General features: G+C 37.9%; 1 protein-coding gene and 1 non-coding gene across 3 annotated transcripts in view; both read left to right on the plus strand.

The window, feature by feature from the left end:
• Positions 1-23,826, plus strand: part of HIBADH (3-hydroxyisobutyrate dehydrogenase) — a 108,300-nt gene that overhangs the window by 7,908 nt on the left and 76,566 nt on the right. The window contains exons 2-4 of one of the 2 annotated variants that reach the window (XM_019958843.2): positions 1,370-1,530; positions 15,701-15,810; positions 18,707-18,828. In XM_019958843.2, the coding sequence (XP_019814402.1) occupies positions 1,370-1,530; positions 15,701-15,810; positions 18,707-18,828 (393 nt within the window). Of the gene's footprint in view, positions 1-1,369; positions 1,531-15,700; positions 15,811-18,706; positions 18,829-23,826 lie in introns of those variants that run through there. The other variant, XM_070787905.1, reaches the window with a different exon arrangement.
• On the plus strand, positions 8,691-8,761 carry LOC139182839 (small nucleolar RNA SNORD56). Its single transcript, XR_011566407.1, has one exon. It is a non-coding gene; the product is annotated as a small nucleolar RNA SNORD56 (small nucleolar RNA).

The following is a 23,826-nucleotide window of genomic DNA, read 5'->3' on the forward strand; positions in this document are numbered from 1 at the left end:
TGCATTTAAATAATAATATTTCTAGTTTCTAATGTTTTTAGTTAAATTATACCTTTTCAAGCTTAACACAGTAGTCAGGCATGCTAGTTACTAGTATTTATGAGAGTTCTCTTACAAAGTATACTTAATATCAAAATAAAAATTCAGTGAAGAGTCATTTCTCTGTCATTAAACCCCTTGTGAACCAGAAAGTTAGGCACAGGACTCCTGTCATGCCCAGAATGTTAAACTCAGCACTAGTAAGGTGGTGATGCATAGAAAGCACACCCATCTTTAATGGAAATGGTAGAGACAGACATGGAGTTCGTAGGAATTAAACATGCTTCTGACCCAAGATGACCTCTTTTTCTTAAGCATTAGGGCTTCAAATAATCTGCTTTTAGGAAATCTCATTACATTGAGATTAAGTTGAAAGAAGAGCAGGGATCCATCAGTTGAGAGGATCTGAAACTTAAAAAGTGTTACTGTGATTAGTCATTATACACTTTACTAAACACTACACAGTTTTAAAACTGGAGTCCTTGAAAGAAAAAGAAATAATAAAGCTGGGAAATGATAGGAGAAAAGGCAAGTGGAATTATTTTGCTTTCTTCTTTCACTGGAGTGTGAACTTTTGGAGGGCAAGGACCATATCATAGAACTTCATGCAGTAAATACTTCTTGAATGGAGTAGTAACACCATCTAATGCGGAGCTTCTCTGCTGTCTTGCAAAAAGCATTACCTTGAGTTGTATGCCCCAGTGTGACTTCACAAAGTCTTTTATGAAAAGAAAGAAAATAAAATCAAAAGCTACATACAGATTTTTAAGAACAGTTTTCTTTTTCTGTGAGTGAAAATGTCTCTTCTCTGAAAGTGCCTGGAGTTGTTAGCCCAAGGTCCTGAGACTGTTTCCGTTGTCATGGAAAGCCCGTGGAAGTGTCCCCCTGGTCTCACCTAGGACCCCGTTTATAAACTGGTCACTTTTAAGTTGAAATACATTCTTCTGGGTTTAACATTTTATTCAATTGTTTTTTTTATACCATTGGAGGAAGTAGTTTCAATAAATGTGAAGGTGGGAAGCTAAAAAGTTTTTCCATTCTTGGTGCTTGTCCAAGATACAGGTTTTATTGAATACTTCCAGTTTTTTTGTACACATTTTTAAAGAAGATAATATAGATAAGAGAATTTAGGATACTTCACTTAACAGGCAATGTAAATAATAGGTACATGGTAACATTATTAAGTTTATTGTTAAAATAGTAAAGGGATGTTGTAGAGGTAGAAAAATTTATGATTATTCCTAGAGAACTGTATATTCAGAAGTGAATATTTAAAATATTTAAAATAAAACATTGTCTGCTCCTGTTAAAAATAATGTGTTGAAATCAGTGTGTTCTAGGTCAATGGCTTCTAAGACTCCAGTTGGATTCATTGGAGTTGGCAACATGGGGAATCCAATGGCAAAAAATCTCATGAAACATGGCTATCCACTTATTATTTATGATGTGTTCCCTGATGCTTGCAAAGAGTTTCTAGATGCAGGTGAACAGGTAAGGCCTTTTCTTAAATTTCTTTTAAGATATTGATGTTTAAAAATGTTTTTCAGATTTTGATATTTGACATTCAAGTAAGTAATAGCTGCTTGGAAGTATACATGATGGATTTGTAAAGTTAACTCATTGTTAATTTTATTTCTTTATATGTGAGATTACATATGTATATTTATATAATATGTAAAATACATGTACACACACATACACACACACACACACACACACAGGAGACTGTGTACTAGTAACCAAATTTAGAGGTTCCCCCACAAGATATGCAGGAAATTCTTCTTGAACAAGGTGTAGAGTGGTAATTGAGAACTGGATGCAATCCCAGAGCTGGGTGAATACTAAAAAATACTGAGAAATATAGAAAACAGTTAGAGAACAAATAAACTTCTGGATAACAGACTTGAAATAAATACTGAGAAGACGCAGTGTGTATGCAAAGAGCAGGTTTACGTAACTTGGATATCTTCTGTCTCCTCCTCCCTTGAGGTTTGTGTGCCAGATGGGGGTGGCTGCAGTGCTGTCTAAGGATGTGTGAGTATCCTGTTGGGACTTTTCAGGGTGGGGTTGCGGCTGCGTATGCCCATATAGTCTCTGGGTGCTGACAGTGTGCTACCAGTGCAGCAGGTTACTGATGCTCTTAAGTAGCTAAGGGACTTAGACTTGTTGGAGAGGTTTGGTCAGTTCTTTGTTCTGGGACAGGTTGGCCATTACCATATTTAAGGGTGGACAGGAGTTCCAAGTTGATACTCAGTCTGGGGTGAATTAATTGTATTTTCAGGAGTTGAATATTACTTTTTGGGATAACACATCTATTTGATGTTGGCACTTTCCAATAGTTTATGTATTTATTTGTAAAAATAACAATGGTACATAATCTCTAAACAGAGGAAAAATCTATTAAATACAGAATTTAATCAAAGTAACAATAGGAAATTCTTTTGGCATTTTGGAGCTAATGTTCCAGGTGTTTTCGTGTGTGTGTGTGTGTGTGTGTGTGTGTTCATGAAAAATCCCATGAATTCCTCTTCCTCTTCCTACCCCTTCTAGTAATAGAGAGGTAGAAATTGAATGGAAGCTGATTTACCATGGACTGGCAAACCAGATGCTTAGGGCCTTTCAGATTGTTTCTAATGCCCTTACTCTTCCCTCTGTTCCTGTAGTACTGAACAGCTTGCCTGTGGAGAACTGAAATGTTCATCATCCTTTTGTGAATCTCTTTGCTGCTGCTTCCCAGATTGCTGGAGCTTTTTGATGCTCTGCCTAAATTGCCTCATACTCTGAAGAGAGTGAGGCATTCCCTAACAAAATTCTGATTTTTTTAGTGTTGCTAATTTTGGGTAGATGTGAAGGAAGGTTACCTTAACAATAAGACTTATACTTGAATGAAGGAGACATTTACATTTTAAAAGGGAGAGAGAAGAAACAATATTTAATGAGTACCTACTATGTGTCAGGTCTCTTACTAAATATTTTGTACATATTATCTAATTTTATCTTCACAACAGAAGTATTTTCAGGAAACTGATGCTTGGAGAAGTTAAGTAACATCCCCAAGGTTACATGGTGAGTGAATGGCAAGAGCCAGGATCTGAAAAAAGGTCTGTCTTTGACTTTGGAGTTAGTCACTAACTAATGAAATTTATGTATGAGACATTTTTAAGTGTATTTTTGGTGTCTTCCTTGATGATTCTGAAATAAGCACCTGTTAACCTGTCTACAACCTAGACTACTAGACAATAAAATGCCTAGATTTCTTTTGGATTAGATGATGTCAGGGCAGTAATGATTATATACCACACCCTACTAAATTGTGTTGTTCTGCACCCATGAAATTTGTTGGAAGTAATTAATAGTTATCTATTATGATAGATAATATAGTTAGTGAGTATACAGTAGGTTGAACAGTAGCCCCCCAAAGAAGTAACTTAGAAAACTCTTAAAAGAAAACCTGAGGGTAAATCTTTATGACACTGGATTTGGCAAAGGACTTTAGGTATGATACCCAAGATCATGAGCAACAGAATAAAAAAAAAAAAAAAAAGACTTCATCAAAATTAAAAACTTTTGTGCTCCAAAGAACACCAGCAAGAAAGTGAAAAGATAACCCACAGAATGGGATTAAATATCTGCAAATCATGTATCAAGAAATATCTGGAGTAACAGGCAAATTTGGCCTTGGAGTACAGAATGAAGCAGGGCAAAGGCTAATAGAGTTTTGTCACGAGAATGCACTGGTTATAGTAAATACCCTCTTCCAACAATACAAGAGAAGACTGTACATATGGACATCACCAGATGGTCAATACAGAAATCAGATTGATTATATTCTTTGCAGCCAAAGATGGAGAAGCTCTATGCTGCTGCTAAGTCGCTTCAATTGTGTCCAACTCTGTGCGACCCCATAGACGGCAGCCCACCAGGCTCCTGCGTCCCTGGGATTCTCTAGGCAAGAACACTGGAGTGGGTTGCCATTTCCTTCTCCAATGCATGAAAGTGAAAAGTGAAAGTGAAGTCGCTCTGTCGTGCCTGGCTCTCAGCAACCCCATGGACTGCAGCCCTCCAGGCTCCTCTGTCCATGGGATTCTCCAGGCAAGAGCACTGGAGTGGGGTGCCATTGCCTTCTCCGGAGAAGCTCTATACAGCCAGCAAAAACAAGACCAGGAGCTGACTGTGGCTCAGATCATGAACCCCTTATTGCCAAATTCAGACTTAAATTGAAGAAAGTAGGGAAAACCACCTGACCATTCAGATATGACCTAAATCAAATCCCTTATGATTATACAGTGGAAGTGCAAATAGATTACAGGGATTAGATCTGATAGACAGAGTGCCTGAAGAACTATGGACAGAGGTTCGTGACATTGTACAGGAGGCAGTGATCAAGACCATCCGCCAAAAAAAGAAATGCAAAAATGGCAAAATGGCTGTCTGAGGAGGCCTTACAAATAGTTGTGAAAAGAAGAGAAGCGAAAGGCAAAGGAGAAAAGGAAAGATATACCCATTTCAATGCAGAGTTCCAAAGAACAGCAAGGAGAGATAAGAAAGCCTTCCTCAGTGATCAGTGCAAAGAAATAGAGGAAAACAATAGAGTAGGAAAGACTAGAGATCTCTTCAAGAAAATTAGAGATACTAAGAGAACTTTTCATGCCAAGATGGGCTCAATAAAGGACAGAAATGGTCCTTTATTTGGTATTTATATGGTTATGGACCTAACAGAAGCAGAAGATATTAAGAAGAGGTGGCAAGAATACACAGAAGAACTGTACAAAAAAGATCTTCATGACCCAGATAATCACAGTGGCGTGATCACTCACCTAGAGCCAGACATCCTGGAATGTGAAGTCAAGTGGGCCTTAGGAAGCATCACTACGAACAAAGCTAGTGGAGGTGATGGAATTCCAGTTGAGCTATTTCAAATCCTAAAAGATGATGCTGTAAAAGTGCTGCACTCAATATGCCAGCAAATGTGGAAACTCATCAGTGGCCACAGGACTGGAAAAGGTCAGTTTTCATTCCAATCCCAAAGAAAGGCCATGCCAAAGAATGTTCAAACTAATGCAGAAATGCACTCATCTCACAGCACTAGTAAAATAATGCTCAAAATTCTCCAAGCCAGGCTTCAACAGTATGTGAACCATGAACTTCCAGATGTTTAAGCTGGATTTAGAAAAGGCAGAGGAACCAGAGATCAAATTGTCAACATCCATTGGACCATCAAAAAAGCAAGAGAGTTCCTGAAAAACATCTATTTCTGCTTTGTTGACTATGCCAAAGCCTTTGTGTGGATCACAGCAAACTGTGGAAAATTCTTCAGGAGATGGGAATACCATTCCACCTGACCTGGCTCATGAGAAATCTGTTTGTAGGTCAAGAAGCAACAGTTAGAACTGGATATGGAACAACAGACTGGTTCTAAATCAGGAAATGAGTACATCAAGGCTGTATATTGTCACACTGCTTATTTAACTTCTATGCAGAGTACATCATACGAAATGCTGGACTGGATGAAGCACAAGCTGGAATCAAGATTGCCGGGAGAAATATTGATAACCTCAGATATGCAAATGACACCACCCCTATAGTAGAAAGGGAAGAAGAACTAAAGAGCCTCTTGATGAAAGTGAAAGAGGAGAGTGAAAAAGTTGGCTTAAAACTCAACATTCAGAAAACTAAGATCAAGGCATCTGGTCCCATCACTTCATGGCAAATAAATGGGGAAACAGTGGAAACAGTGGCTGACTTTATTTTTTTGGGCTCCAGAATCATTGCAGATGGTGACTGCAGCCATGAAATTAAAAGACTCTTGCTCCTTGGAATAAAAGCTATGACCAACCTAGACAGCATATTAAAAAGCAGAGACATTACTTTGCCAACAAAGGTCCATCTATTCAAGGCTGTGGTTTTTCCAGTAGTCATGTATGGATGTGAGAGTTGGACTGTGAAAAAAGCTGAGCGCCAAAGAATTGATGCTTTTGAACTGTGGTGTTGGAGAAGACTCTTGAGAGTCCCTTGGACTGCAAGGAGATCAAACCAGTCAATTGTAAAGGAAATCAGTCCTGAATAGTCATTGGAAGGACTAATGCTGAAGCTGAAACTCCAGTACTTTGGCCACTTGATGCAAAGAACTGACTCATTTGAAAAGACCCTGATGCTGGGAAAGATTGAATGCAGGAGAAGGGGACGACAGAGGATGAGTTGGTTGGATGGCATCACCGACTCAATGGAGTTGAGTTTGAGTAAACTCTGGTAGTTAGTGATGGACGGGGAGGCCTGGCATGCTGCAGTCCATGGGGTCTCAAAGAGTCGTACACTACTGAGCAACTGAACTGAACTGAAATCATGTATCTGATAAGGACTTGTATCTAGCATGTGTAAAGAAGCCGTGCAACTCAAACAGAAAGACAAGTGACTTAATTAAGTGGGCAATGGATCTGAATAGACATTTCCACAAAGAAGGTATTCAGACAGGCAATAAACACATGAAAAGATGCCAGTATCTTTTGTCATTAGAGAAATGCAGTCAGAATCACAATGAGATTTCCACCCCCTAGGTTGGCTAGAATCACAGAGTCAGATGACAAGTGTGAACAAACTGAACTATCTATCACACACTGCTGATGAGAATGTAATTCTACTCCTAGGTATATATGAAAGAGAATGAAAACACATGCCCACACAGGAACTTGTAGATGAGTGGCAACATTATTCATTTATAGCCAAAAGACAGAAACAACCTAGATGTCCCATCAGTGATAAAAAAATATGGTATATGCATATGATGATATATTATTCCACCATAAATAGGAATGAGGCAGTGACACATGAAAATCCAGAACAGAGAAATCAAAGTGGGTTTGTGGTTGCTTGACTGAGCTACTTCACTTTCACTTTTCACTTTTATGCATTGGAGGAGGAAATGGCAACCCACTCCAGTGTTCTTGCCTGGAGAATCCCAGGTACAGCAGGGCCTTGTGGGCTGCCATCTATGGGGTCGCACAGAGTCAGACACGACTGAAGCGACTTAGCAGCAGCAGCAGCAGTGCTGGGTGGGAAAGAGGGAGGCAGGCACAAGACAGAGAGAGAGCTAATGGATATGGGATTTTTTTCTTGAAGTGATACAAAGTTCTAAAATTATAATGGTTGCACATATCTGAAAATACCCTGAAAACCATCAAATTATATACTTTATGTGGGCAAATTATATATCACAATAAAGTTATTGGAAAAAAAAGATAAATGTCCACATTCTAACCCCAGTACTTGTGACAGTGACCTTAATTGGAAACAAGGTCTTTGCAGATGCAATTAGGTTGTATATCTTGAGATGAGGTCCTCCTGGACTTTGCATGGGCCCTAAAGGCAGTGATGAGCATCCTTAGAGAGAGACATAAGGGCAGGCTATGGCAGGTCCTTGCTGACTTCAGAGTTAATGCTGCAGCAAGCTAAGGAGCAGCCGGGGCTACCAGAAGCTAGGAGAGGCAGAGGAGGCTCTTCCTGTGGAGATAGCATGGTGGTGCCTACACCTTGATTTCGTCCTTCTGGCCTCCAGAGTTGTGAGAATAAGGTTCTGTGTTTTAAGCCACCACGCTTATGGGAACTTGTTGCGGCAGCCACAGGAAACCAATACTGCAAGAGTTTTGGGAACCTGGAACATGACTTTACCACTTAGTGTCTGCAATCCCAGGAGAGAGATTTAGTGTCTATATCTCTGTTTCCTCCTAAGAATAATAACAACCTTTCTCAGAGAGTTAGTATGAGGATTACATGAATTCATATTTGTAAAAAGCTTAAAGTCATGCTTGGCATGGTAAGTACTGTGTGTGTTAGGTCTAAGTTAGTTCCTAGAAGTCTTTGTTTCCCCTCTGCTGTGCAGAGCTGTCATTCCTTTTCTAATGCTCTCTATTCACATGACATGTCAGAATCTCTTCTTTGTGAAGAGAAGTTACTTTGATCACTGCAGATTAAGGCTACCTTAGACTCTCCTAGCAAAACAAGGGAGCAGGCAGTGGCAACCCACTCCAGTACTCTTGCCTGAAAAATCCCATGGATGGAGGAGCCTGGTAGGCTGCAGTCCATGGGGTCACAAAGAGTCGGACACGACTGAGTGACTTCACTTTCACTTTTCACTTTCATGCACTGGAGAAGTGGAGACAACACTGGGGTGGCAACCCACTCCAGTGTTCTTGCCTGGAGAATCCCAGGGACGGGGAGCCTGATGGGCTGCTGTCTCTGGGGTCGCACTGAGTCGGACACGACTGAAGTGACTTAGCAGCAGCAGCAGCAGCAAAACAAGGGATAGGACCTTCATTTATTTGCTACTTTGATTGATGTTTCTTGAGTACTTTCTTTGTGCTGGGTATGGGTATTATAGCCTAGAACAAAATAGTTACAATTTTGCCTTTGGGGAGGAGCAGGAGGTATTAGATAATCAGATCACACAAATATGTTATTCCAAATTTCGATGTCAAAAGAAAAAGTAGCGTCTCCTCAGTTTTCAGTAAAAAAAAACCTGTATTACATTGGTTTAGAGGGCAGTTAGGGCTGTTCGCTGAAGACTAGCAGTGTAGGCAGATAGTGCAAGAACAAGCAGGATTTATCCAGATGAATAATGGAGACAAAGGAGCAGTGTTCTTTAAAAGTGAAAGTCTCTACAATGATGGCAGTATTTTTTGTCAATAGCAGTTCACCTAGTGAGTGTTGATACTTTGGGTCTGAGTAAAGCTGAGGGTAGAGGGGAAAAAAATAATAAATAAAAGTGGAAGGCTCCCTCTCTAGTTTCTAGAGATTTCTACATCAGGTCAACAAATAGAGATTGAGTACCAGTATGACTCAATTCTCATGTCCTTCTTTGGAAGGACTGATGTTGAAGCTGAAACTCCAGTACTTTGGCCACCTGATGCAAAGAGTTGACTCATTTGAAAAGACCCTGATGCTGGGAAAGATTAAGAGTGGGAGGAGAAGGGGACAACAGAGGATGAGATGGTTGGATGACATCACTGACTTGATGGACATGAGTTTGAGTGAACTCCGGGAGTTGGTGATGGACAGGGAGGCCTGGCCTGCTGCAGTCCATGGGGTTGCAAAGGGTCGGACACGACTGAGCGACTGAACTGAACTGAACCAGTATGTCTAGCAGAGCACCTAGTGCTGTGGAGAATAAAACAGGTTGAATGTGGCAATGTTTTAGATGTGTCGTAGATAGCCAGACTAAAATTAGGAGGGAGTTTCTATTAAAATTGCATTTTGACAATAATGAAGTGCTGAAGCAGGTTTTGAGGGGAAAAATAATAAGTAACTGTTAAGAGCCATTTCATTTCTCATAGAAAACTACATAAATATTGCTTTTAAGGTTTGCTGACCTGCAAACAGAAATGCTGTAGTCTGAAATGAAAGTCATGTAGACAAGGTCTCTCAGACTCCTGAATAGAAATCAGAGGGTTCTAGGGCGCAGGCTCAGTCATTAGATTTCCCTTCTTTCTGTCTTCCTTGAGACACTGAAGTGGGTATGAGGAAGGAAAGACGTTGGGTTCTGGGTAGCTGCCCCTCCCAGAGTAGTGAATAGTGAAGACATGTCCTAGCTTCGTGCCTGCAGCTCCCACCCCTGACCACTGCACGCGGTGGGAAAGGTTCTTAGATGCTTCAGTCTAAGGTGGCAAGCCTGGAAGGCAGGCTCCTCTTTTCCCACATTCTATCTCTGCTTCCCCTCAGAGTCTTGACTCCAAGGAGTCCTGTGTGTATTGATTGTAACAGCAGTGGAGGGCTGGAGGACGTGAAATTTAGATGAATGAAGGGAGAGGGGTGAAAAGTAAAAAAGCTTTGGGCCTGAGGGGGAATATTCTGTCATAAATATCATAAAATGAAAACATTTGTTGATAAATGATTTATGCTGGCAGCTTAAAAACCATTTTGAACAGTGGCAGTGTCATTCAAACAAGTGTGATTTCTTAAGAGTCCTACTTTAAAAGATAGTGTTAATTTGGATGGATGACATCTGATATGTTAAAATGTCAGTATTATTTCATAGCTGTATTTAGTTTTAAATGTTTGATAAAGGGAAAAGTGAGTTTCATTTTACCACTAAAAGATGAAGATAAGATTTGGGATTAGATGGGAAAATGCAGGTGAAAACCTTGAAACCTCTGGCTATTATCCACAGTAGTACAATGGATGGATTAAGAATTCAAAAATTCAGAGTATATTTGAGTTGGTGCTTACATTTTAAGGACAGATGTCCCTTTCTTCCCTTAATGTTACTATCTCAAGGGAAGTCTATGAAATGGCAGCCAAAGGAAACATAATTTTTTTTCCTCAAAGTTTGTGGAAAGCATGGCTAGTTGATTTCTAATGTCAACTGTGCTTTCAGTAGGAAATTTGCGGGAAGAGAAAGTACCAAACTAGACATATCTGAAGGATCAAAAAGCAATCACTTGGTTTTAAAGATCTTTGAACATCTTGAAGAAGTGCTGCTTCAATTTTTAAAAAGCAAAAACTGAGAATTTGTTGTTTCATGTAACTGAAGAGTTGGGGAGTGGTCTGAACCTAAGCATAGTTGAATGTTGGGTACAGATGTAAGCAGATTCATTTCTGTCTGTGTCTTGGCTCCCCTTTCCGCAGCCCAGCCCTCCCTCCCCTCAAGGTGCAAGGTGGTCGCCTGTAGCTCCAGGTGCAGAAGTGCTTTGGATGTGACCACCCTGGAGGGTTTCCTTCCAGCTGTACCTAGTAGTAAAAAACGCTACTGGGTTATGAAGGAAATTTGTACCTTTACATGTTAACGAATTGGGACATTTACAACTGGTTTAATATGTTATTTGTGGTCATTCCCATAAAAAAACAAAACAAAACAAACCTATGCCTTCCTCTTGCAGTAACCCTTTGTTATGTCTTTATTTCTGTTGGAAACTCAGGTTTAACCTGGGCTTCCCTGGTGGCTCAGCTGATAAAGAATCAGCCTGAAGTGCAGGAGACCCTGTTTCGATCTCTGAATTGGGAAGATCCCCTGGAGGAGGAAATGGCAACCCACTCTAGTATTCTTGCCTGGGAAATCCCATGGACAGAGGAGTCTGGCGGGCTACAGGTTTAACCCTGAATGCATCTTTGCAACTTATAGCATCTATTATAAGAATGTAACCCTGGTAATCGTCAGCCCTTTGGGTTTTAGAAATTATGAATCAATAAATGGTGAATGTAGTGGTTTAAAAGCACAAACTTAGGAACTTGACTGTCTGGTCTCAAATCTCAGCTCTGAGTGACTTTAGACAGATTAATGTCTTTCTATCAATACTTAAAGTGTCTCATAAAATGTCAATTAGTAATAGTACCTTCATTTTAGTTCTAGAAAACCTGGCACATGGGAAGTGCTATTATTGCTGCCACTGCTGTTACTACTGTTATGGTTGTTGCTTTAGTATCTATACTGTATTTCTCCCAAATCTTCATCCCCAATATCACACATAGAAGTGTACCACTGTCCTGACTGAGTCACTGAGTCCAGAGTTGCTTGGAAGAGAATTTAGACATGTTTTTAAGTCAAAGAATGATGATAAAAGTTAAAACCAAATTAGGAGACAAAGAGGAATTTGACCGCATCCCTGCTTAAAAATACATTCTGCAGAGTGCCTTGTGTCCTGGACACAGAAGATAGCAGTTTCTCTTTTTAAGCATTAGTATCAGGGGCATGTGACTTGTGCTTTATTTTCATTTTCATTGTCTAGCAATTTCCTTGGAGATGCCTCTGATTGGTACCAAAAGTTTTGAGACTTATGCAACCATTTCTGTGTGAATTTTCCGGTTGAATGAGGCTTAATTGGATTCTCTCTAAAAACTTGGAAGCCATCTTGTTGTTCCTAGATTATAAGGCTGACCATGTTTGGTTAAGAAAGTCTCTTGGGATCTAATCTGGCATCCACTCAGGTCTCGTTAAATGGGAACTTTAAACGCCTCTTGCTGAGTGGGCTTCATCATTGTTGACCAGATGTTTCAAGATGTAGGCACAAACCATTTCAGTCAATTTTTTTAAGGGTGGTGCAATTTTGAAGCAACAATATGCTTTTCTATTTGGAAAGATGAAAATACACAGAGTGGCATGTTTAACCAAGGTCATTTTCATCTTGTCTCTTTGCAAATATCTCTGTCCCACTTAGTTTATTTGGAAGCAGTGCTAAGAGCTTGACTTATGTGACTGTTTTGTCTAGAAGAGACAGCGAGATTTTTCTCTTTATGTAAAATAGCTAGGTTAATTGTTGTCTCCTTCCACTGATAATGTAAAAAGGAAATGTAATGTGTAATGTAATGTAAAATATAATGTAAAAAGGAAAGTAATGTAACTGTAGAAAAAATCCACAGTTACTTCAGATTACTGTGGACCCTGATGCCCATCATGCCCCGCCCCCCTACCCAGCAAAGCAGATTTTGTCTTCCATCTGTCCAGTCATCTACTCTTTATATTGTACACCTGCCATTGTACTTACTAGCATATGGATGAATCTGATTGCAGAAATGCTTAAAAACTAGATAGTTTGAAGGGAACCAATCTCCTGTAATCAAAATTGAGATAATGGAAAAATTGTTGTTGTTTAGTTGCTAAGCTGTGTTTGTTTTGTGACCCCCATGGACTGTAGCCCACTAGGCTTCTCTGTCCATGGGATTTCCCAGGCAAGAATACTGGAATGAGTTGCCCTTTAGTAAGGTCATCTTAATTCACAGTGGTGTAAGAAGGAGGCAGTTGAAATTGTCAAGAATTTCTGGAATGCGCATGACAGAGCAAAGCCATGGTTCAGAGTCAGCCAGATCAGTGACCACCCACACATGTGGAGGTGCAGAAGAGTCCTGAGTCGCTGCAGATGCTTCCTATCCTATCAGTCCTTTTTCACAGAGGCAGTACCTTCCTAGCATTTAAATTTACTCAATATGGAAAAATTTCCTTGCCAGAGTTATCTTTCTACTTTGGAGGTAGAAACCCTTAAAGATAACCTGAGTCAGTTTTCTTATTTTGTAGGTTCAGAAACTAAAGTCAGAGAGGTTAAGTGATTTGCACAAAAGCACACATGACTTAGTGGCTGAGCTGTAGCTAAACCCGGGTCTCTGCCTTCTAAATTAGTGTTCCTTTCACTGATCCATGCTGTCTGTCTGTGCTTATCCATTCAATTAGCTAATGTAATTGAAGGGACTCTAATTAGTTTGGCTCCTAAAGGCTTTTGTGGTAAGTGTCAGATTGGCAATAAGGTTTGTTTTTTTCCTGCCAGCTTTTGAGTCGTGGCCAAATTTTGTTAGTCAATTATTTCAGTCTTGAAGTCATCACATGGAAGGCAAGATGATTTGAATAACTGGACACACATGTCTGTCTTATCTGTCTAGTAAACATGCCTTTTCTGTAGTGCAAATTAGAGACTGTTATAATGTACCGAATGTATATAGTCATTAGATATGGAGCAGTTGTGGCCAGTAGAGTGGTGACATTCCAGCTATCACTATCATTGTGTGTTTTTTCCGGACCTGTGAGCTTTGACACTACTTTCCTTTATAATTGAGGGGTTAGCAGTACTCTGGCAACCCAAGCATCCCAAGAAGCAGATGCTAAGGATGCAGGGGGCTGATTGGCCACCCCATGCACTTGGCAGTTGTATGAATTGGCAATGCCAATTCATGAACATGAGAAGCTTGGAGGTGTGAAGTATTCCTAGATTTGTGAGCTAATCGTCGGGGTCCCCGAAGGCACGTCTCAAGGAGCTATCTAGATGGAATTGAATTTCCTTCAGTGGAAGAGACTCAATTCCTAAGAGAAAGTTTGAAGTTGACTCTTAGACCTCACGGCTGAGGTCTTAGAATACAGGCCCTGAAAGATCAAGCGAGATGGAGCTGCGATAGAAGGAAAGGCCACTGAAAGGTACGCCAGCATTTTGTCTGTGTTTATTACTTCATTTAAGTAGGGTGAATGGGTGGGGCTCTCTCCATGTAACCCATATTCTTGACACAGTCCAGAAGTAGGGAATTACAACTCCTACAACCTTTCTTTTTCTTATCTTCTCATCTTACTGAACTTTTTTTTTTTGCTTGAATAAACTTGAATTGTTTGCCAGGAAATAGTTGCCTCTTTTCAAATCTCAGTATTTGTTTGAGTGTAGGAAAGGTTTTCACCTAACTTAAGTATTTCTTTGTCGTTGGATGGAAAAAAATGTTTTTTCTGGAATGATTTGCGGCAGATCCCTACTATATATCAAAATATACATGTTGTTGAATGTGCTGCATTGTAGACTCGAAAGTACTGTCTTGCCTTTAGAATAAGAGAGACTATCTTTTTTCTTTTCTTTTGGTTTTTAGAATCTGTGGTGTTTCACTTAATGTTAACACACAAAGTGACAGGACACTTGATTGTCTGAAATTTTGAAGTACAACATAGGAAATTCTGTTAAAACTTCCTTTATGTAGACTTTGATTTAGAAGCTGATAATCTCTTATGGAAAATTGAAATGTCACTGCTTCTAGTTCATAATATTTAGATTGCACACTGTGTTTGGCTTCTCACTCTTTCATCAGCTGTACATCAAAGACAAAAAGAAAACGTTTTGTGTACTTCCACTGCATGAAAAACAGAGTCATTCCCATTCCCAAGATGCTTATGTGCCAGTTCACATTTCCTTGTAGAAAATACGTTTGTTTCTAATGCATAAGTAAATCATCCTACGGAGAAATCTTTGATTATCCTCTTGATAATCCTTTGTCTTTTTTTAAAGAGGAAAAAAAGCTTTGGACAGGAACTTCTATGACAGGGTGGTGGATTCTTTCTGTTAAAGGGGAGTTTTAGTCAAGAAGTGATTTCCTAGTCTCTTTTGGCCTCTTTGGTGGCTGCCCAGCTGGTCAGGTGTATCATGGTGTATGTATGCGAGAGAGCAGAGGATGTGGGGGATGTGAGTGAGGGCAGAGACACCGACACTTGTGTGCACGTATGTTCAGAGGATGGACAGAGCAGCTTTCCTGTGTGGTATGTTCATGCTCATTGTTAAAGCAGAAGTCAGGGTTGCAGAGAGGGCATACCTTGATGCCTGTTGGCTTGTCTTCCTTGTAAATGTGGTTTCCACAGGAGTCCTGGCAGCTCACGCTCTCAGACTTTCATGGTGGTCTCAGTCAGCGCAGTTCATGCTTGTCCTTGTTCTGACTTTAATGAGAGGCTTAATTTTTTTTTTTTTTCTCTTGAAAATAGAGGCTGGAAGATAGTGGTAATGGGGGCTTGAGAATTTTCTTGGGGATTTTGCTGCTCATGAAATAACTGGTGAATCCTGTACTTCAGCTACCAGCTCTGTTATACTAGAATGTTTTTCTTAGAGCATCTACCAAGAAGTATGCTGTTTTAAGAGTCCAAGTTGGAGGAATCCATGAGAAGTGTGTCTGTTCCCAGGACTGTAGGGTTTTGCCCTTTTCCCCCTCAACTCACTTCACACTTTTAAAAGTAAACAGTGGATGTGATTCCATAGAAACTGCATCTGTATGTGTGTAAGGAGTGGACTCTCTATTTTAGGCAGTAAGGTTTTTTTTTTTTGTCATTTGAAAACAAGTATTGATTTTTATTCACTGCTACTATTACAGGCATGCATAAAAAGTGGGTCCTCCTTGTGCTCTAGAAGCATTTGATTTAAATAATGTGCCTTTGCAATTTTTTTTAAAGGTAGTGTCTTCCCCAGCAGATGTAGCTGAAAAAGCTGACAGAATTATTACCATGTTGCCCACCAGCATCAATGCGATAGAAGCTTATTCTGGAGCAAATGGAATTCTAAAGTATGTATTTCTCAACTGTAGATACGTTCTTTCTATGATAGTTTATGTATTTCACATTTGTTAGAACAGTTGTGAAATTACAGTTATGTTTGTTAAGTCTTCTTGTACTGTTTTCTTATGTCTTAAAAGTGAATAGTGTGGTTTCTCTCTCATTGTAAAGGGTTTATTTTTTCACTGAATTCAAGTATGTGACTTTTGGGAATGAATTTTTTTTTGCTTCTCTTCCTTTAACTCTTGCGTTAAACTTAACACTTTCATTGGTAAGCTGTTTTAAGAGACTTTTTAAAGCTTGACTTTAAACTGTACACAAATGTTACAAGCATACTTTTCTTATGGTTTATAGAAATTCAGGAAAAGATTTCTATGAAAAATAAAACCAAGCATTGGAAAGAACACTATTATTTAAAATTTATTATGAAATTAAAAGTTACTGTATGTCCTCTGGGTTAGTTCATCTGTAGTAAGAACTTTGAGAAGCTGGAATTAAAGATTAGCAGTAGCTCCCTGAATGATATATTATTTAGGCCAGCATTTCCTACCCAGTGCCTCGCTTCAAGAACCTTTTGGTTAATTGGTGCCTGCTGCCAGACCCTTGTGGTTATATTAGGATGGCAATGGGTGAGTTCGCAGTTTAGTTTTCTGGTCTTACTGATTCCTGTACCTAACTTGTTTCATTGTTGAGTTATAGCAGAGAGCTAGAACAAACGTAGGCTCAGTGGACACATGAAGGGCTGAAAGAAAGGGTTTTAATTTCATGAAGCTGTAACGCATGGAACTTGAGGTTTTAGGAAACAGAATTGCTTTGGAAAACTAGCAAACTTAGAAGCAAAAGACACTTGAATATTAGGCAGAAAACTGATAAGATAAATGTTTAGATTTCAGAGAAGGTTGAAAGATACTCATTTTGGATGAAGCCCTCAGGCCCACAGTGTGTGTGGCCCTGAGGTGACCTAGCTGTGTTGTTACCTAGTCTGTTCCAATTATGGCCCTGCTTTACCTGTCAGGGAAAAGTCACTAAAAACTTTGTGTAGACAAAATTCTATGTTAATTAATATCCTTTATTAGGAATATGGTGGCCACCAACCAGGGTGGTTTTGTCTAGGGAGTGCTTTGAAGGAGTTTGGCTTTACACTGAACTATAATTTGCTTCTCAAGGGTGGTTCTTTATTTTCTTCTGGGCCAGGATCACTTCCCCACACCCAGTTGCATGTGTAGTTTCTGAAGTGATTTCCCATTTGATTAAAGATTTAAGATCTTAAAAATACTAATATCACAGAAGACTGGTAAACTTAATTGTCATTTTTAGGGTATATACATCCTGGAGTGATCTATAATAGAGTATGCTATTTCCTTTCTATAGAACATACTCATTTACTGCACTTAGACCAGATCAATTCATATGTCAAAAATTGTTGCTTAAAGCATTTTATGTGCTATTTTTTTTTCTGTAGAAAAAACATTTTTAATGGTTTTAGCAATGATTTTGTTTCCCCTTTAATATTTATATTTATTCAGTTTTAATTTTCCAATCATAGTTATGATTAAATGTCTTGCGGGTTAGTTTATCTGTAGTAAAAACTTTGGGAAGGTTAGCCATAGCCCTTTAAAAAAACTGTAATTTAGGTCTGAGTTTCCAAGCTAGTGACAATAGCATAGATAATATACTGTAAGGGAACTCGACAGGTGTATAGTCTGTATTTAGAGTGCAAACAAAACTATTACTTTAAAGTGAAAGCGAAGGTCACTCGACCCCATGGACTATATATTCATGGAATTCTCCAGGCCAGAAACTGGAGTGGGTAGCCTTTCCCTTCTCCAGGGGATCCATCCACCCCAGGTCTCCTGCGTTGCAGGAGGATTCTTTACTAGCTGAGCCACAGGGAAGCCCTTTACTTTAAGAACGCCATTTAAATATTGATGTAAAATATGATAATGAAAAGACTGCTTCCCCCTTTTACCAGTGTATATATATAAATTTACCATAAAGAACAAGAAGACTCTTTGAGATTTCTAGGTCCATTCCTATATTTTCCTTAGTATCTGTTTGATATTTTATTTTATCTTTACAAAATTACAATTATTAAAGAATATGCCATTCTAAAGCAAATGGCTAAATTTTAATTGCTTATATTTTTTCTTCCTAGTGGAAATAAAATGGATATGTGAAATTTGCAATATGGCTTGTTAAAGACAAGTAAATTACTTTTTAAAGAGACCCAGCTATTTTACAAACAAAAATTTAAATCTTACCAAATAGCCCCTTTAAAGTTAATAGGTGTTTTAAATTGCTTACATCTTAGCTAACCTACATTATTATGGTTAATGTGTATTTCACGTGAAACCAGAATTTATACCATGCAGTTTATTAGGTTACTTTGGTTTGTTTGAAATAGTTTGAGTTTACTTTGAACTGTAATTGATCTGAAAATGAATTTGAGATTTTGAACCAATTCTAATAACGAGCTTTTAAAAAATATAATTTATTTCTGGCCGCTCTGAGTCTTTGTAACTGTGCAGGCTTTTCTCTAGCTGCAGCAAGTCTAGTTGTGGTGTGCAGGCTTCTCAACGTGATGGCTTCTCTTGTTGCAGAGCACAGACTCAGTAGTTGTGGCACATGGGCTTAGCTGCTCTGCAGCATATGGGATCCTCCCTGATCAGGGATCTAACCCATGTGTCCTGCAATGGCAGGCCGATGCTTTACCACTGAGCCACCAGGGAAGTCCCTAACAATGTTTCTAATATTTACACCAGAGACTTCCTTGATATCTGGCAGCTTTTAGCAGATTCTGATTCTGTAAGTAGTTGCATGAAAGACTTATTAAGAGTTGTAAACTATATTTTTAAAACTATAAAACTGTACTTTTAAAAAAAACAATGTTTCTGTTTGTTTACTTAGAAAAGTGAAGAAAGGCTCACTATTAATAGATTCCAGTACTATTGATCCTATGGTTTCAAAAGAACTGGCCAAAGAAGTTGAAAAAATGGGAGCAGTTTTCATGGATGCCCCTGTTTCTGGTGGTAAGTCGTAGCTAAAATAGATGCACACCTATTCTGTTTGTCAGAAGTAACAATTACGATTTTTTGGTACCCAGGATAATCCAGTTATTTTTAGAGTTATTGCAGATTCTGTTTCCTCATTACAAATAAAAACAAACCAAAACTGACTTATGTTGTTTAGCCCTCTCAAAATACAATGCTTGTTCTAAACTCAGATAAAAGGATGTTACAGCTTTGAAGAGCTGTGAATTTTTGATCCAGAATCCTGTGGGTAGGGCTGGATCAATTGCTAGAAAATTTTAACTTTTCAGAACAGATTCAAGAAATAATTAGCCTTAATAATCTTATAACTATTAAAGAAACTGAAGAAGTAGCAAAAAAGAGAAAATTATTTCATGAGGAAAATACTAGGCCCAAGTGATTTTACCAAATGTTAACCAAAATTTCAAGGAGCATACCATCTCAATTTTATATGAACTTTCCCAGACAATGAGAAAAGAGGAAATGCTTCCTAAATCATTCGGTAAAATGTGTATAACTCTGATAATTAAACCAGTTAGAAACATTATGAGAGAGATAAACTATAGGTCTACATCAGTCATGAATATAGAAGTAAAAACTTTATAAAGTACATTAACAAATGAAATACAACCGTGTATGAATGAGATCAGACACTGCAACCAGGTTCAGTTTATCTCATGTATGTATAGATAACTTAATATTAGAAAATTTATAAATAAATTTTACCACAATCTCAATCAGAGGACAGGGAGCTAATAAAATTCTAAAAGCTTAATATTATATAAAATACTAATATGGGTATCTAGGTATTTTGGAATGGCAAGATTATGATTTTCTATAATTTACAAATTTTTCAGAGTTACTGTGTAATCAAATATATATGCACATACACATACATATGTGCATACATATATACACATACATATGTAATTATAGCGATATGGCAGTAGACAATGAAATAGCAATTTTATTCCTGTTAAACATGATTATTGGCTTTGGAATTAAAAAATAATGAAATGTAATAATTTAAATCAGTTTCTTTTTCATAAAGAACCTAGTGAGCTTGTAAAGGAATCTTATATCCCAAACCCTTTTGAGTATAGAAAGTGAAAGTCACTCAGTCATATCCGACTCTTTGTGACCCCATGGTCTATACAGTCCATGGAATTCTCTAGACCAGAATATGGAGTGGGTAGCCTTTCCCTTTTCCAAGGGATCTTCCCAACCTAGGGAGCAAACCCAGGTCTCCTGCATTGCAGGCAGGTTCTTTACCAGCTGAGCCACAAGGGAATCCCAAGAATACTGGAGTGGGTGGCTTGTCCCTTCTCCAGTGGATCTTCCCAACCCAGGAATCCAGCTGGGGTCTCCCGCATTACAGACAGATTCTTTACCAATGAGCTATCAGGGAAGCCCTTTTAGTATAGGTGGAGGTATAAGTAATTTTTAGCCCCTATAATTGTTATATTGAATCATCTAAGTAGAATTTTAGGTGTAAAGATTTATAATGTGGTATGGATCTTTGATTACAAAATACTAATAAGCAATTTTAAGCTTGGTATTGGAATTTATTTATAGAATAGATTCAGTAAATGAACAATTCTTTGTTCTTTGAGTGGTTCTGTAATTTAATTTGAAAATTGATATGGTACATATTAGTTGATTGATCTTTTGCTTCAAGAGTATAGCCTGAAATGATCATTTGATAATGAAAAATACAATAAATTAAATAACATTTAATAACATTAAATATTATTTTAACATTTAAAATAGTCTTCTTTGTGATAAAACTTTGAGATTACTCCTCATCCTTATCAAGTTATTTTTATCACAGTTTTTTGGTTTTAGAGTATAAAAATGCTAATTTGTAAAAGTTTATTCACTTCAGTCTGATCTGTATTACAGATTGAAAATTTTGTGTAGAGACGGTTTGTGATAATTTGTTGCTTGACACATCATCATTATGAGTTTGGCTAACATATAATAGAAACTTATGTTTGTCTTCTCATTGTTATTATTTTTATATTTTTAATATGGGTTAAAAATGCCTGCACTTTCTCAGTTAAAATAGAGGGAACTTTCTGTAAGTTAGAGTTAGCAGGTTTAAAAATCATTGCATTTTAACTAAATAAAATTTAGGAACAGGGACTTGGGAAAAGTCTGGGTTAGGTACCCAAATGGGCTTACAGTTTTACAGAGGTTCTATGTTTGTCAGTTTTAAAACATGTATTATTTGAGGTAATTGTAATAAAATCTTAAAAAAAATTCCCCCATTTTTATCCTCCTCCCCCCACTCTTCATTTGTTTCTTATCTTAGACTTAAAAAATGCATTTTTGTGTAATTATATAGAGGTGTTACCTACAAATACAGTAGTATTCTGAAAATTAAAATGGGAATACATTGTATTCCTATTCTGTGGTTAGCATTTTAAAGAGAACCTTTTTTAAAACCCAGATGAAGAATTTGAAGTTGTACAGATTTTTAAGACAGTGATTTCTTCAGTCTAGCCCCTTCTGCTTTCTGCTAGCTTTTATTCAATTTTGTTTCATGTAACTTTAAAAAAAAATAAAAAGCAAATGATGCTTAAACTGTTCTACTTATCATCCTGAAACCATTGTAAATAACTGTTATATGCTTGTACAGTTATCGCTTTGTACCCTAGATACTACTTTATAAAATATTTTGACATGCCTCAACCGATTTTGGTGCTTCCTTTTTTAACTTCCCCAGCCAGGAATCGAACCCTTTCAGTGAAAGCACAGAGTCTTGAACCACTGGACCAGTAGGGAAATCCTGGTGCTTCCTTTTGAAGCTATGAAACATGCCTTTATCAAAGCCCATATTACATTATATTTATAGGTGTTGATTCTCTTCTTCCTGTAAAGCTTAATCCTTTTGAGTGCAGGGAGTAACTTTTCCCCCAAATTTTTATTAAATGTGAATTTATATACAAAATATTTATAAAATGATAAAGGTGCAAACTATAAGTGCACATCAGGCCCATGTGTTCCCCCTTCCAGTTTAAGAAATAAAGCCTTACTATTACCTTTGAAATTCTTACGTGTTTCTCCTACTCTTTGTCCTATCTGGGGTGGGTATTAATACTTAATTTGACCTTTCTGGATATTTAAAAAGAGGGTAACACCAGATCTGATTCATACACCTGATTCTAGGCTAGTGAAGGATTTTAAGTTCTGGAACTGGAACACTTATGTTAAAGATCACCTGGAAACCTTGTAGATGATTCCCAGATCCAAGGAGAATCATTGGAATTTGGAATTAGATATGACTGTTCTTAGTAAATACTCTTTAAGCAAGGAAGAAAGGAAATTGGTTAGTTCATATAATTCTACCACCTTTAGTTTCATTTTCTGGAACTTAAACGTGAAGGTCTTCATTTTTTTCTTCAGTGGAATGTCTTATACTTAAATTATTGTATTTATATAATTCTTACAGTGTTATATACTGTTTTCTGATCATATATTCTAATATTCTCTTTTATGCTGATGGGACCTTGATTGCAAGGGACATGCTTCATTCTTCCTTTCATGCAATAAACATTTATTGAGTACTTGCTATGTACTAGGTATGTTCTAGGTACTAGAGAGAGCTTTGAAGATACTCAACATCTTTTGTCTTATGGAGCTTATTATTTGATCGGAATAGAGAGGATAAACAAACAAGAATAATTTCAGTAATAAGCACGATAAAGGAAAAAATAGAGTAAACCGTTAAGGCGACAGACCAAGGGGAGGGCCCTTTTACATCGAGTGGACAGGGAACCTTCTCTGGGCAAGTGACATTTAAGCAGAGATCTGAACACACAGGTCCGGGGTAGACTGTTCTCAGTGGAGAGAGGTACTCTATAAGGTAAGAGGTACTCTGTACTTGTTCTGAGGCATGAACAAACTTGGTATGCTTGTGGAACGTTTGTCTTTGTATTGCTAGGACTTAGCAGGTAGTTTCACTCGGAGTTAGTTAAACTGGATCACCTGTATATTGATTCCCTATATGTCTAATACCATGCCTTTGTTTAACAGTTTGTTTATTACAGTAAAGCTAACCAGGATCTCTGTCTGTTAGCCATGACACTGGCCTCATAAGTATGATGCCCTAATCTGTTTATCTGTCTTGTGTAAATCACATCTTTATGAAAGTTGTAATCCTTTAATGTGAAGTGTTGTTTAGTGACACCATTTTGGACACATGCATTTTTTTTTTGGTGGGGGGTGTGGTCTGCTACCACAGAGTTAGTTCCAGTTTGACCAGCTCTCTTGTATAATGAATGCTAGATATAAAACAAATTAAAAACTATTGTTTGTAATTGATATCTAAATACTGTTCTTTCTGTGCCAAGGGCATAATTATAGCATTTAACTGTGCTTGAATAATTGAAGAATAAGATCACTGATTACATAGTATGTCTGTAGGTTTGCACAGAAACCTTGAGTTGAAGTGACTCTGAAATGGCTCTTGTAGATAGCCCAAGGCTTTCTGTGCTGGCCAGCCTCATTGATTTGCTAAATTGTATTGCCCTGGTTAGGATTAATGTCAGAATTAAATAATTGAACTTGTGTGTATGTGTTTGTGTAACAGTTCCCGACCAGGAAACCAGATTTTATACTCTACTTGGCTGGGTTAAATTTTAGTAATTTGTTTGAGGTATTCTTAGAATATGGAATAGTAAGCACAAGACCTATTAAGGAGTTTCTCTTAGAGTGCTAGACTTGCTCGCTTAATTCTTCAATGAAAGTCTCACATAGACTCCATTATTGTTTTTAAAATCAAATGTGCACGTCTTGGCCTTTACCGCTCACTGAATTGGATACCTACTGTTTTTCCACTCGACCTGTATCTAATTTAGGGTAAAGGGAGCACAAAAACAAAATTTATTTATGTTTTGGCACCTAACACCACACCATTATGGTTAAGGGTCTCTTGGCATTTCCATTAAAACATTTTCTTAGAGAGGTTTATAGCTTGGCAATTTTACTTTGCTT

The sequence above is a fragment of the Bos indicus genome, chromosome 4, assembly GCF_029378745.1.
Source record: "Bos indicus isolate NIAB-ARS_2022 breed Sahiwal x Tharparkar chromosome 4, NIAB-ARS_B.indTharparkar_mat_pri_1.0, whole genome shotgun sequence".
Taxonomy (NCBI): domain Eukaryota; kingdom Metazoa; phylum Chordata; class Mammalia; order Artiodactyla; family Bovidae; genus Bos; species Bos indicus.